At 47.6% G+C, this 13,666-nt stretch overlaps 1 protein-coding gene across 4 annotated transcripts; it reads left to right on the forward strand.

Moving 5' to 3' along the window:
* Positions 1–457: 457 nt before the first annotated feature.
* Positions 458–13,093, forward strand: NACA (nascent polypeptide associated complex subunit alpha). 4 transcript variants are annotated; one of them, XM_055085582.1, is made up of 8 exons: positions 463–531; positions 2,319–2,390; positions 10,773–10,858; positions 11,418–11,495; positions 11,781–11,927; positions 12,313–12,441; positions 12,652–12,774; positions 12,967–13,093. In XM_055085582.1, exons 2-8 carry the CDS (start codon positions 2,321–2,323, stop codon positions 12,979–12,981), a joined length of 648 nt encoding a protein of 215 aa, XP_054941557.1. In that variant the 5' UTR covers positions 463–531; positions 2,319–2,320; the 3' UTR covers positions 12,982–13,093. The 4 variants fall into 4 exon arrangements, with proteins under 4 accessions (XP_023978606.1, XP_054941557.1, XP_054941556.1 ...); XM_007129394.4 differs by lacking the exon at positions 463–531 and adding an exon at positions 5,080–9,576 and having other exon boundaries at positions 2,301–2,390; XM_024122838.2 differs by lacking the exon at positions 12,967–13,093 and having other exon boundaries at positions 458–531; positions 12,652–12,816.
* Positions 13,094–13,666: the final 573 nt, after the last annotated feature.

The following is a 13,666-nucleotide window of genomic DNA, read 5'->3' on the forward strand; positions in this document are numbered from 1 at the left end:
TTATGTATTCCAAAAATAAAATTGAGGATTAACCTAGGTCACAGCTATCTTCCAATGGTGTGAACACAATCTCTGTGGCATTCTGCATTACTCCATTACTTAACACCATATTTTCCTGAATTATTTGAGAAAAGGAAGTCAGAAAGTAGCAGTAATACTGCTGTGGCTACTTTGCCGACGGGGGAGCAGAGTTTGCTTCTCCTACAATTGCCCTTCGCGTATCAAAAATGCCTCGACTTGGGGGACGGGAAGGGGTCGGCTGACTTAGGACTGCATGGCTCAGAGAAGAGAGTTCCTGCCAGGCCAGCGAGTCCTGTTCTAAATTCATACCCTTATTTAGACCTCGTCACTACGCCGGTCTGGAAACACCCGGACAGCTCTCTGGTTAAAGGAAGTGACTTTCGGCAGCTCCTGACCCGGAATCGGATCCTGGTCCCGCCCCCTCCGCCAGGCTTCGTTCTGCAACAGGCGTGGGTCACGCTCTCGCTCGCTCTCTTTCTGCCGCCATCTTGGTTTCGCGTTCCCCGCACAGTAAGTGCTGTCTTCGTCACGACTTTTTATCCGTAGCCATCCGCCTTTCTTGCGGGCTGAGCCGCCCCGAGGACTGGGAACTAAGGAGAATTGGAGGTTTTATGGGGCCACCGGGTTCCTACTCAGCCCTGGGCAGTGTGGCCTTGGGGCCTCCGGACAAAATGGGGTCTGCTTTTGGTGTCCTGGCAAAAGCAGGGTAGAAAGGCCGTAGGCCGCGAGTCCAGGGCTGGGGAGATGGGAGCCGTTGCGGCGTCGGGGATGGATGTGGGTGGGGATGAAAGTGGGTTGCGTCTTGTGTTGGGAATCGCTTCACGAGAACCTAGAGGAGGTTAAGGGGTCACAGCCTTGGAACAGCCCCCCCGCACGCGCGCGCGCGCGCGCCCACACACACACACACACACACCTTTATTGTGACAAGCGACTGTTGGGACCTAGGACACCCTGTTTCCCCTCCTGGGTCCCGAAAGTCGGCAAACGGGAGTCCTTGAGGTCCTAGCCCAGGAGGCGGGGGGTGGGCAAGGGGGGACGACTGTTCAAGGTAGCGTCTGAAGTCTCCCATCCCGTGCTCAGGAGCCGGACCGCGAGCCTCTCCCTCGGGTGGAGAACGCAGTGGTAATTGCTTCTGTGTGGGATTTGGAGTGTGGAATAAAACGAATCCCTGGGCACTGGGAAATCCTCTCTCTGCAGAGTGTAAAGGAGCGGTAAAAGGTGGTGGTTCTGCTGATCAAAAATGTGAGGGTTACGTCGTGTTTTTCACCTATTCCAGCTGCTTTGGGGAGGGTTGTCCCACGCTTATGGTTGTCTAACAAGCCCTCCGCAGTTTGAAGCTTGACTCTGGTTTGGGCAGCAGAATGGATCCGAGTCATTTCAGGCCTCCTTTTTATTCCCTTCAGAAATGCCCGGTGAAGCCACAGAAACCGTCCCTGCTACAGAGCAGGAGTTGCCACAGCCCCAGGCTGAGACAGGTAGGTTCCCCTAGACCGCTTGCCCTTGATTAAGATTGTAAGATCGACCCTAAAACCGTTTGGTGGGTTAAGTGACAAATAGAATATACTTGTGTTTTTCATTGTTGACTCTCATTAAAGAAGATGGGGCTGTAGCTTTACCAGGGAGTAGAGTCCATAATAGTAGCTTTCCTGAAAGGACTTGCTTAGAGAGTGGAATAAAAACCGTATATTTAAGATTCGGGAACATTAGAAGCTCCCTGTTTTTCACAGCCTTGGAACAGCCCCCCCGCACGCGCGCGCGCGCGTGCCCACACACACACACACACACACACACACACACACACACACACCTTTATTGTGACAAGCGACTGTTGGGACCTAGGACACCCTGTTTCCCCTCCTGGGTCCCGAAAGTCGGCAAACGGGAGTCCTTGAGGTCCTAGCCCAGGAGGCGGGGGGTGGGCGAGGGGGGACGACTGTTCAAGGTAGCGTCTGAAGTCTCCCATCCCGTGCTCAGGAGCCGGACCGCGAGCCTCTCCCTCGGGTGGAGAACGCAGTGGTAATTGCTTCTGTGTGGGATTTGGAGTGTGGAATAAAACGAATCCCTGGGCACTGGGAAATCCTCTCTCTGCAGAGTGTAAAGGAGCGGTAAAAGGTGGTGGTTCTGCTGATCAAAAATGTGAGGGTTACGTCGTGTTTTTCACCTATTCCAGCTGCTTTGGGGAGGGTTGTCCCACGCTTATGGTTGTCTAACAAGCCCTCCGCAGTTTGAAGCTTGACTCTGGTTTGGGCAGCAGAATGGATCCGAGTCATTTCAGGCCTCCTTTTTATTCCCTTCAGAAATGCCCGGTGAAGCCACAGAAACCGTCCCTGCTACAGAGCAGGAGTTGCCACAGCCCCAGGCTGAGACAGGTAGGTTCCCCTAGACCGCTTGCCCTTGATTAAGATTGTAAGATCGACCCTAAAACCGTTTGGTGGGTTAAGTGACAAATAGAATATACTTGTGTTTTTCATTGTTGACTCTCATTAAAGAAGATGGGGCTGTAGCTTTACCAGGGAGTAGAGTCCATAATAGTAGCTTTCCTGAAAGGACTTGCTTAGAGAGTGGAATAAAAACCGTATATTTAAGATTCGGGAACATTAGAAGCTCCCTGTTTTGCTTTGTAGGTTATGACAGCTGCCTCACAGGTAGCTCTGTTGTGGAACCCTCCCCTCACATAGGAAAACTGAGCAGGAAAGGGACTCTGATTCTTACCTGTTGGAACTAGGTGACACACTGGCAGGTCCAGGAGACCTGAGCTTTTGTGAAGTTCCAGCCAGCAGGTTGCATCAAGGTTTTAGATGGCAGTGCTTGGCATTGTGCCATCATCACATGCCTGGATAAGATGTTTGTTGATGGTAAATGTGTCCTACTGGGCCCCAGGGCCCTCCTAGATTGGTTAACTTGTTTTATGGATTGGTGCTGAGATGTTTCTAGTGTGCTGGAACAGTGCCTGCATCAACAGCTTATCTGGAACCCAGAATTGAAATAGAGCCTTCCTTTGACTGCTCTTCGGCTTTGGAATTAATGAATGTAGAACATAGTGTAAGGCAGGTTTTGAATTCTGATTAAAATACATTTCTATAAAACTTGAGAAGGGGTAGGGGAAAAAACTTTTATGGTAGTCTTCCTGCTGATTAGTTGTGCAGAACTAAATGAAGGGAATTTTCAGGCTGTGACCTCCATCCTCACCTTTTTTTCCCCCCTTTATGGTAAATTCATTATTTTTTTTTAACTCCACCTGTGACTTAACAGCAATTTTTATCTCCTTCTGGAATTAAAATAGAGTTGTTTATAGTTGAAAGCATTAAGGTTCTCTCTGCCCACCTGTCTGATTGTAGCAGCTGAAGGGATTAATACAGCTGCTAGCAAAGAAAAAGGAGGGGGCCTCTGAGCTGGGAAGTAAGCTATATGAAATCCTTGAACTGCAAGGGACTTAAGGAAGGTAAAAATAAAGGACTGGTCTCTAAAAGATTCTGTAGTTTCAGTGCTAACAAAACTAGAGAATCTCAACTTGATTTTACAAATGTGGAGACTGAAATTCAGGTGAATTTAGAATAATCTGGATCAAGCTTCAAAACTAATGCTATTTGCTTCTGAAGCAATCCTTAGTGCTGTTAAACTTATTCCTGAATATTTTGAGATTGCACAGTAGGTTAGATGATAATATTAAGTAAGTGCCAGTGATGAACACTTGGAGTTTTTTTAATACATAACTATAATTAAATAATTATTAGAATGAATGAGGGAACTGACTCGGGATTGGTTATGGTGTCTAAAGCAAGTAATTTGGGCCTTAATCCCATCTTGAGGTCCAGTGAGAGGAAAACATTCTAAGTTTCAAATTCTGATTAATATGTTTGAGAACATTTGCACTGTAATCATAAGACTTTGACCTACCAACTCTTGAGGAAAAACTGGTTGAGCCACTTGTCTTTTCTGTAGTGGGATACTTTTGGTTGAGTGAATTTGGATGCTATAAGCTTTTTTTTTTTTTTTAATAATACTCTCTTCTAGGTGTTGAGCATTTGTTGGTCTAATCCTGTGTTACCTCCTGATTAGTAAGCATGGTATTTTTTCATCATTTAGAAAATCTTTTGCTTAGCTTTACTCTAGTGCAAATAGTGCCTATTTTGGCAGACTGGCGAACTCATCCGGATTAAGGGGTGGGGATCCAATGTATTTTCTCCACTCCAGTTCCCTGCTTTCAAAATAGAACCACAGTCTGGTTTATCAAGTTGGGTTACAGTTTCATAATACAGTTCCTACCCTTGTGACTAAGCTGTCTCTCGTGGTCTAATTCATCTTAGATTGATGTTTGGAGACCTAACATTACTTAGAGACTGTAGAGTCCACCCATTTGTGGTTGGTTTTTTGTTTGACTTGGGTAAGTAAAATGAGGTATAGGGAGGCTAAGTTAAGTAGTATTTAATACATAGTATTAAGAGTCAGATTTTTCCTGACTTAGTGGAAGCCTGAGCATTAAAAGGCCTGTTTTTTATTCAGCTCTGATTCCCCATCGTTATTGTCACTGACTATCTTCCTTGTTCCAGTTTTCAGTATTTGTTTCAGTTAGTTCATGCTCCTTGGGTAGACAGGGTAGAACTGTTCTAGTGGTGATTCTATGGCCTGTGAGAAAGACTTAGGGTTTGTTTGAGGAGGGAAGGGAAGAGCACAACTGGGAAAGGGTAGAAAGCATGCTGTTCCGAACTTACTCCTGGGCCTGTGCTCCCCATTTAGAGACTAATAGGCTGCTCTTAGACTGTTCTTCACCCTAAAATATTTCACTTACTTTAGTAGAACTTGGGAAATGTGGGAGATGAGGAGAGGGATGTATTCTTACTTGACCACTGAAGTATGTTTGGGGAAGATTGCTGTTGCTTGTCACCTTTGTCTAATCCTGTGTGGTGACTTTTCATTCTCAGATTTAAAATTCCAATGTTTTCTGTGAGGCATGTTGTACCAAGTTGGGCTGTATAACTCACCTTTGTTTTTTTCCTTCCCTTTCCTCCTTTATCCCTCTTTTTTTTTTTTTTTTTTTTTTTTGCTTTTCTCCTCCAGCTTTGCTTCCTGTGTCTTCAGCCTTGAGTGTCACTGCTGCTTTAGGGCAGCCTAAACCTACCCCTACCCCTACCCCTCCTTGTTCCCTGGCCTCCCAGCAATGCCCTCTGGCAACCCCTAACCAGGCTTCCTCATTCCTTTCTCCCTCTACTATTGCCTCAACCCCTTTTGAAGCTCCTTTTCCTGAGTCATCCACTGGGACATCCCTGCCTTTGGGAGCTGCCCCTGCCCCCGCTGGCACCCCAGCTTTCCTACCAAACCTAATAGGGCCTCCCATCTCCCCAGCTGCCTTAGCTCTGGCCTCTCCCATAATAACTCCAACTCTGAAAGGTGTTCATTCCTCTTCAGCTCCCTTGGCTCTGGTGGCCTTGGCTCCCCACTCAGTTCAGAAGAGCTCTGGCTATCCACCTAACCCTCTTAGTTCACCTCCTTCAGTTGCTGTGATTGAGTCAGGGTCAGTGACATCTCTATCAGTTCCAGTTGCTTCCTCAGAACCAAAGCCCTCTCCTCTTCAAGCTCCCTCTCAAGTAGTCCCTAATCCAAAAGTTACCCCCAGCCCTCCAGGTATAGTCAGTGCTGTTCCTTCCCATCTTGTAACTCCTTTGGCCTCTCTTCAGTCTGGACTAGCCTCATGTCCTCAGACACCACCTGCCACTCCCCTAGCCATCCCTTCCCCTCAGGTCAAAGGCATCCCTATTTCCTCAGCTCTGACTTCTCCACAAAACCCTGCAAGCCTCAGCCTAAAGGGACCCCTTAGTCCACCTGCTGCTTTATCTCTTTCAACTCAGTCTATTCCTGTGGCTCCTCATGCCCCCCCAGTTTTCCTCACTTCTCTTGGTTCTCCTGTTCAACCTTCAGGTTCTAATATTCTGTCAGATCCCATAGAGGATACTGTTTCTGTAGATCATTCTTCCACGGGTACCTCTTACCCTTCTCAGAGATCTCTGATTCCTCCCCTTCTTTCCAAAAATGAGGTGGTTCCTACTGCTGTGGCTTCTCTTCCAGTGGGGGCTCCATCTTCCCCTCTGGCTCTGTCTGCTGACAAAGGCCTCTCTACTGTCACTGACATAGCCTCTTCCAATGTAGCTCCCTCTTCTCTGTTATCTCCTACAGCCTCTCTGATTCTCAGAGACTCTCCTGGTGCCGCTCATCAGCCTTTGGTGGCCCAGATTCTTGGTTCTTCTCCAGGGAGGCCAGGCTTGAAAGAAGCTCCTGTTTCTTCTGTTGGAACCACCCCAGTTGGGATGGCTAACTCCTCTACAGTTTCTGCAGCACCTATTACCTGTGAGGTAGCTACTTGTGTCTCTCTTCCAGTTTCATTAGGTCCCATGAGCAGTAAGGACTCAGTTTCCCAGACTGCCTTGGTTATGGCGCCTGTGGCTCCCAAAGAGCTTCCTACTCCTCAAGTAACCACCACTCTGGGGATACCAGTCTCTCAACCTCTGCCAGCCCCCGAGGACCCCAAAAGTCTCCCTGTTTCACCAGCCCTGGCAGCCCCTAAAAATCTCCCTTCTCTCCAAAGTACATCATCTTCTCTGGAAATAGCTCTTTCTCCTGAAGCCACCTTAGCAAAGAAAAGCTTTCTAGAGCCTCTCCCTCTAGTTAAGCCAGCCAGTACTACTACCTCTTCTCTGGGGGTCAACTCCCCAACCTCTATAATCAAGACAGATTCTTACGCAAGCCCAGATCCAACTAGTCTGCTTCTCAAAAATTCTCTCACTACCCCAACTGTAACTACATTTCCTTTGGAAAGCACTGCCATTGATGGGATGGCTCCTACAACTGCCAAAGTTACCTCCACTCCTACACCTGTAGCCAGTCCTTTTCTAGAAGGAGCTGTCTCTTTAGATTCTAAAAACCACCCTGCCAAGAAGAGTACTTCCACTCTTACTACTTTACCTTTGGTCCCTCCAACCTCTCAGAGTTGCCCTGTGGCTCCAGCTGTGACTTTATCTCCCCAGAATGTTTCTGCTTCTCCAGCTACTGTGGCACAGGTCCCTGAAATTCCCAAGTCTGAGTCTTTTCCCCCTCTTCCTCCAGCTGGTACTCCTCAAGGTGCAAAGAAAGTTCATGGTATTTCTCAAACTTCAGCATTGGCACCTGTGGCTTCCTCTCCTGAAGGGTACCCAACTGAGGGCTCTGGTGCTTCTGTTATTGCATCTTCCAAAGGAACTTACCTAACTGACTCCCCATCTCCTTTAGGGACTAGTATGTCTCCTCAAACCAAAAGAACTCCAACCAAGAAGGGTTCAGCTACTACTACCTTAAGTCTTGCTCCTTCTGTTTCTAAAAGTGTACCTGCTATCCCTGATACTCCTGCTGGAAATCTGTCATTCACTATTTCTCCAGTTGAAGCTTCCTCTCTTCCAGAGGCCAATCTTTCTTTTCATGTCCGTAAAGGATCACTAGCCAAGAAGCATTCCCCTACTCCCCCATCCCCCAAAGAGGCTCCCATTCCCCTACCTATGTCTCCTCCTTCCCCCAAAGCGGGGCCAGCAACCCCATCCCCTAAAGAAACCCTAACTCCTCCAGCTGTGACTCCTTCCTCCCCCAAAGGAACCCCAGCAACTCCATCTCCCAGAGAGTCCCCAGCTACCCCATCTCCCAAAGAGGCTCCCACTCCCTCAGTTGTGGCTCCTCCTTCCCCCAAAGGGGGACCAGCAACCTCATTACCTAAAGAGACCCCCACTCCTCCAGCTGTGACTCCTTCCTCCCCCAAAGGAGCCCCAACTACCCCACCTCCCAAAGGAGCCCTTACTTCCCCCAAAGGGGGCCCAGCAACCCCCTCTCCCAAAGAGCCCCTCACTTCATCAGCTGCGGCTCCTCCCTCTCCCAAAGGGGGCCCAGCAACCGCATCTCCCCAAAGAGCCCCAGCTACCCCACCTCCAAAGGGGGGCTCCACTCCCCCAGCTGTGGCTCCTCCTTCCCCCAAAGGAGACCCAGCACCTCCGTCTCCCAAAGAGACTCCTGTTCCCTCAGCTCTGACTCCTTTCTCCCTCAAAGGGACTCCAGCCCCCATAAGAGCTTCAGCTGTCCCACCTCCCAAAGGGGATTCCACCCTCCCAGCTGTGGCTCCTCCCTCCCCCAAAGGAGGCCCAGCAACTCCATCTCCCAAAAGAGCCTCAGCTACTCCACCTCCCAAAAGAGATTCCACTCCCCCAGCTATGGCTTCTCACACCCCCAAAGAGGCCCCAGCAACTCCACTCAAAGGAGCTTCCACTCCCTCAGCTGCGGCACCTCCCTCTCCAAAAAAGGCCCCAGCAACTCCATCACTCAAAGGAATCCCCACTCCCTCAGCTGTGGCTCCTCCCTCACCCAAAGGGGGCCCAGCAACTCCATCTCCCAAAAGAGCCCCAGCTACTTCACCTCTCAAAGGAGACCCTACTCCCCCATCTGTGGCTCCTTGCTCCCCCAAAAGAGCCTCAGCAGCTCTGGTCCCCAAAGAGTCTCCAGCAACCCCAGAACCCAGAGAAGTCCCCACTTCCCCAGCCATGGCTCCTTCCTCCCCCAAAGGGGGCCCAGCAACTCCATCTCCCAGAAGAGCCCCAGCTGCCCCACCTCTCAGAGGAGACCCTACTCTGCCATCTGTGACTCCTCCCTCCCCAAAAAGAGCCTCAGCAACTCCAGCCCTCAAAGAGGGCCCTACTCCCTCAGCTGTAACTCCTCCCTCCCCCCAAAAGTCTCTAGCCCCCAAAGGGGGGCCAGCATCCTCATCCTCCAAAGGGGCTCCCACTCCCCCAGCTGTGATTCCTCCCTCCCCCAAAGAGGCCTGTACTTCCCCAGTTTCAGTCACATGTCCCTTGGGGTCCACTGCACCTCAGGCATCTAAAGGGCCCCCAATAAAGAAAGGCCCCACAGCTCTCAAAGCAGTGCTTGATGCTCCAGCTCTAGAAAGTGCACCAGTCGTCACAGCTCCCACTCAGAAGAAGAGTTCTATTTCATCACCTCCTGTGTGCCCAGATCCCTCAGCTCAGAATGGTACTAAAGGATCCCTTCCTACAGTGGCTCCAGCTCCTCTACTGACAGTCTGCACTCAGAAAGGTTCTTCTCCAAAGGCTCCAAAACCCCTCCCTGTTTCTCTCTTAAAGGGCAAAGACTCTTTCCATTCCCCAAAGGGCCCCTTGGCTCCTCCTGAGTCTGAGACATCTACCCCTTCAGCAGCCGCTGCCCCAGAGAAGGTCCTTCCTAAAGCTGGATCTGCATCTGTCTCTCCAGCACCTACACCATCAGTCTCTCTGCCTCTTGCTCCCTCCCCAGTTCCCCCTCTGCTCCCTAAACAGCAATCTCTGCCGTCCTCACCTGGGCTGGTGCTGGAATCACCCCGTAAGCCCTCAGCCCCTGCTGATGAGGATGAGCTGCCGCCTCTGATTCCCCCGGAACCAATCTCGGGGGGAGTGCCTTTCCAGCCGGTCCTCGTCAACATGCCCACCCCCAAACCTGCTGGGATCCCTGCCCCAACCCCCTCTGCCAAGCAGCCTGTTCTGAAGAATAATAAGGGTATTTGCCTTGGTTTGCCGTGTGCATGGTGTGTTGCCCACAACCCTCCAGGGGCTACCCACCAATACTAACCGTAGGATGCGCCGCTTTCTCCAGTATATATGCTTGTGTTTGGACGTAGAACGATAAGTTTAAATGCAAAAGCTCTAGGAATGTGAAACAGAATCTTGGTTTTCACCTCAGATAGTCTGTTGTATACCATCGTTTGTAATGTGGTTCAGACTAACTCTGGATCTGTCATCTTTTTTACCTAACTGATCTGACATTGAAAACCAAGACCTTCTAGACCTTTAATTTGCTCTAATCTCTACTATATCACTAACTTTGTCCCTGGGCCTGGGATTTGCTAAAATATTGGGAAATCTAGAACTACTTGAATTTCTTTTCACATCTTAGACTTAGTAATAACCAGTGCCCAGGGACTCCTTTTTCTTAAAAGACCTATTTTTCCTAGCCTGGGAATGGTGCAGGTGTATGCTTTTTCCCTTAGTAGTCTGTTGATGCTTGGCCTTTGAATTGAGGGAAACTTAAATATGTGAATTATTTTTGGAAGAAATGGAAGAGGTCACAGGACAGTATCTAGTAGAGGTGGCTACAGAACTGTAGATCAGCATTTTTGAGAATCTTCAAGCTGTGTTGATTAGATCAAACTGCTAGGGTGAGTGGTTTGAAAATAAGGCTAAATGTGTGTACACAACTGCTTTTGGCCTCCCCCAACCCAGTTTAAAGGATGAGGGGAAATCGTCCCCCACCCCCACCCCCCAGTCTGCCTCCACAATGTGATCTTACTTTTTTTTCACTTAAGTATATCTGGAGGCACCTTGTTTACCAGAACCTTTCTAAGATGGTTGGGCTCTTGGGTAGAATTTGGCGTTACATAAGTCATTGGCGTTTACCTGTGCCAAGAAGTGAAGACCTTGAGGGAAATGAAGCAGTTATATAAACTGCTCGGCTGTATCTAGTAATTACCTCTCATTTCTGGGGCTGGGTCTTTAATAGATGTGTACACACTAGTTTGTGACCGAGTTGGGGGCTATCATATCAGTACGAGCTGGCTTCATACAAGTCAGTTGGTTTACATTTAATTTTGCGAGGTCTAGCATAAGCCAGTGACCTCTAGTCTGGGGAGGCCAGGGTGAGGTGCCTCTTCCTTGTAATCTTTACTATAAAATAGTAAAAGTTACTTGTCTTCTTAGGGTCTGGAACAGAATCTGATAGTGATGAATCAGTACCAGAGCTTGAGGAACAGGATTCTACACAGGCAACCACACAACAAGCCCAGGTAGGTATTCTCTCTTTAAAAAAAAAAAAAAAAAAAAAAAAATTTACTTATTTATTTATTTATTTTTGGCTGTATTGGGTCTTCATTGCTGCACGTGGGCTTTCTCTAGTTGGGACGAGCAAGGGTTACTCCTTGTTGCGGTGCGTGGGCTCCTCATTGCGGTGGCTTCTCTTGTGGAGCACGGGCTCTAGGCACAGGGCTTCAGTAGTTGTGGCACGTGGACTCAGTAGTTGTGGCTCACGGGCTCTAGAGCGCAGGCTCAGTAGTTGTGGCGCATGGGCTTAGTTGCTCCGCGGCATGTGGGATCTTGCCGGACCAGGGCTCAAACCTGTGTCTCCTGCATTGGCAGGCGGATTCTTAAGCACTGCGCCAGGTGGGTATTCTCTTAACTTACTAGTGTAAGTACTTGGGTCAAGGAAGCATTGGAGAACCAGTGTTGATCAGAGAAGCTGACTTAATGTATTTGGAGCTGTGAACCTTCATAAAGGGAAAACCACATGAGGATTGTGGTATCCAGGTCTTACATTCCAGTCTACTCATAGCCGCTTGATCTTCTTAGCTGGCAGCGGCAGCTGAAATCGATGAAGAACCAGTCAGTAAAGCAAAACAGAGCCGGAGTGAAAAGAAGGCACGGAAGGTAAGAGTTTAAGTTATAAAGAAGGATTAAAGGTGCTGATGAAGCACCTTTCGAGAGGGGAAACTGTAGTGGAACTCTTGGTAGTGGTAGAATCACGTTTAGCTAAACTAACAAGTTAACTATGGCAGAAAGCCCAAGGAGGCCTGGAAATCAATTCTGTATTGCTATATAAACTTTTCTTAGCCCACAGAAAGTCTTGCTTAGAATGTAGTTTTATTATGTTCCTTACTTCCTGAAGCTGCTTCTAAAGAAGTTGAAAACCTGATGTTCTTTTTTATTCTTTAGGCTATGTCCAAACTGGGTCTTCGACAGGTTACAGGGGTTACTAGAGTCACTATCCGGAAATCTAAGAATATCCTTTTTGTCATCACAAAACCAGATGTATACAAGAGCCCAGCTTCAGATACCTACATAGTTTTTGGGGAAGCCAAGGTAAGGAAAGTTTTCTTAGGAGTTGCTCTAGACCAGGGTTTCTCAACCTCAGTGCTATTGACATTTTGGGTCAAATAATTCTTTGTTTTGGAAGGGCTGTCTGTTTAGCAGCATCACTTGCAGTTGTGATGACCAACAAAATCTCCAGACTTTTGACAGGTGTCCCCTGGGGAACAAAATCACCCCCCAGTGGAGAACCGCTGCTTTAGACTTAAGTTCTTTGTCTACAGTAATATATAATCCAAGTGAGGCCACGTGATTTAAAGCTACGTAGTAAGTTAATGTGAAGTGGGTTTAAGAGCGGGAGTTTGGAAAAGATATAAATGATTTCTTTGGTTTGCTGATCGGTCTACTCACATGAATCTCTGTGTTTTCTGCCCTATAGATCGAGGATTTATCTCAGCAAGCACAGTTAGCAGCTGCTGAGAAATTCAAAGTTCAAGGTGAAGCTGTCTCAAACATTCAAGAAAACACACAGACTCCAACTGTACAAGAGGAGAGTGAAGAGGAAGAGGTATATAAAGAAATATTTTGTGCTTTTAATCCTCACAAGATAATATTATGTTTGTATTGATGGGTGGATTCTATATTATTTTAGGCTCTTGAACTCCATTGAGTTAAGTAGCTTTTGAGTTATATTAAGAACTGGATTCAGGAGATGCCTGACAGAACTACTGAAGTTGTTCTTGCCTTTAGTTTATTAAGTGTTTTTTCTCTTTTTTAGGTTGATGAAACAGGTGTGGAAGTTAAGGACATAGAATTGGTCATGTCACAAGCAAATGTGTCGAGGGCAAAGGCAGTCCGAGCCCTGAAGAACAACAGTAATGATATTGTAAACGCTATTATGGTAAGTGTCCAAGCCTTTATTCCTTGACTCCCTCTGCCCTAACCAATCGTGGGTGACTTTATTTTCTGTGCTTAATATCAGCCAATTAGGAAGCCTCTTTCCAAAACCTTTTCTGAGTTGCCTCAGGTTTTAGTGAGCTGAATTCTCTCAATTTGCCTGTAACCACCTCTGATGATCTCTTTTCTCTTACAGGAATTAACAATGTAACCATCTTGAAAAGAGGACCTTTTTTTTGGTGTTTCAAAAGAGTAACTGCAGCTGGGTTTGAAATTTGTACTGTTTCTATCATTAATAAAGTTATGGCTTCTTGTTGGATGAACTCAGTGGGTGCTTGATCTCTTCCCCCCAAAAAACATGAAAGCTCTAGAAATGAAAAGGTTTAGTACTGCAGGTTCCGCTCTTAAAACCTCAGCCTTTTCACCTCTTGTGGGAAGATACTGTTCAGGCTATCTGTTAGGAACTTCTTGTTCTCAGTGACAACTGTAAGTTTCTCATTTCTTTCCCAGATGTTAACTAATAGCAAATCCTGATTCTTCTTTTTTTTTTTTTTTTAAATAAATTTATTTATTTATTATTATTTATTTTTGGCTGCGTTGGGTCTTCATTGCAGTGCGCGGGCTTCTCATTGCGGTGGCTTCTCGTTGCAGAGCATGGAGGCACACGGGCTTAGTTGCTCCGCGGCATGTGAGATCTTCCCGGACCAGGGCTCAAACCTGTGTCCGCTGCGTTGGCAGGCGGATTCTTAACCACTGCGCCACCAGGGAAGTCCCTGATTCTTCTTTATTTAATAATTATCCTCTTCTCTGACCTGCGATCTTTCTGAATACATATTGGGCCTTGTCTGGCCTCTGTGGCAAGCATTTCATGTTGGTTACATCTTGTCATGTAAGAG

The sequence above is a fragment of the Physeter macrocephalus genome, chromosome 6 (assembly GCF_002837175.3).
Source record: "Physeter macrocephalus isolate SW-GA chromosome 6, ASM283717v5, whole genome shotgun sequence".
NCBI lineage: Eukaryota > Metazoa > Chordata > Mammalia > Artiodactyla > Physeteridae > Physeter > Physeter macrocephalus.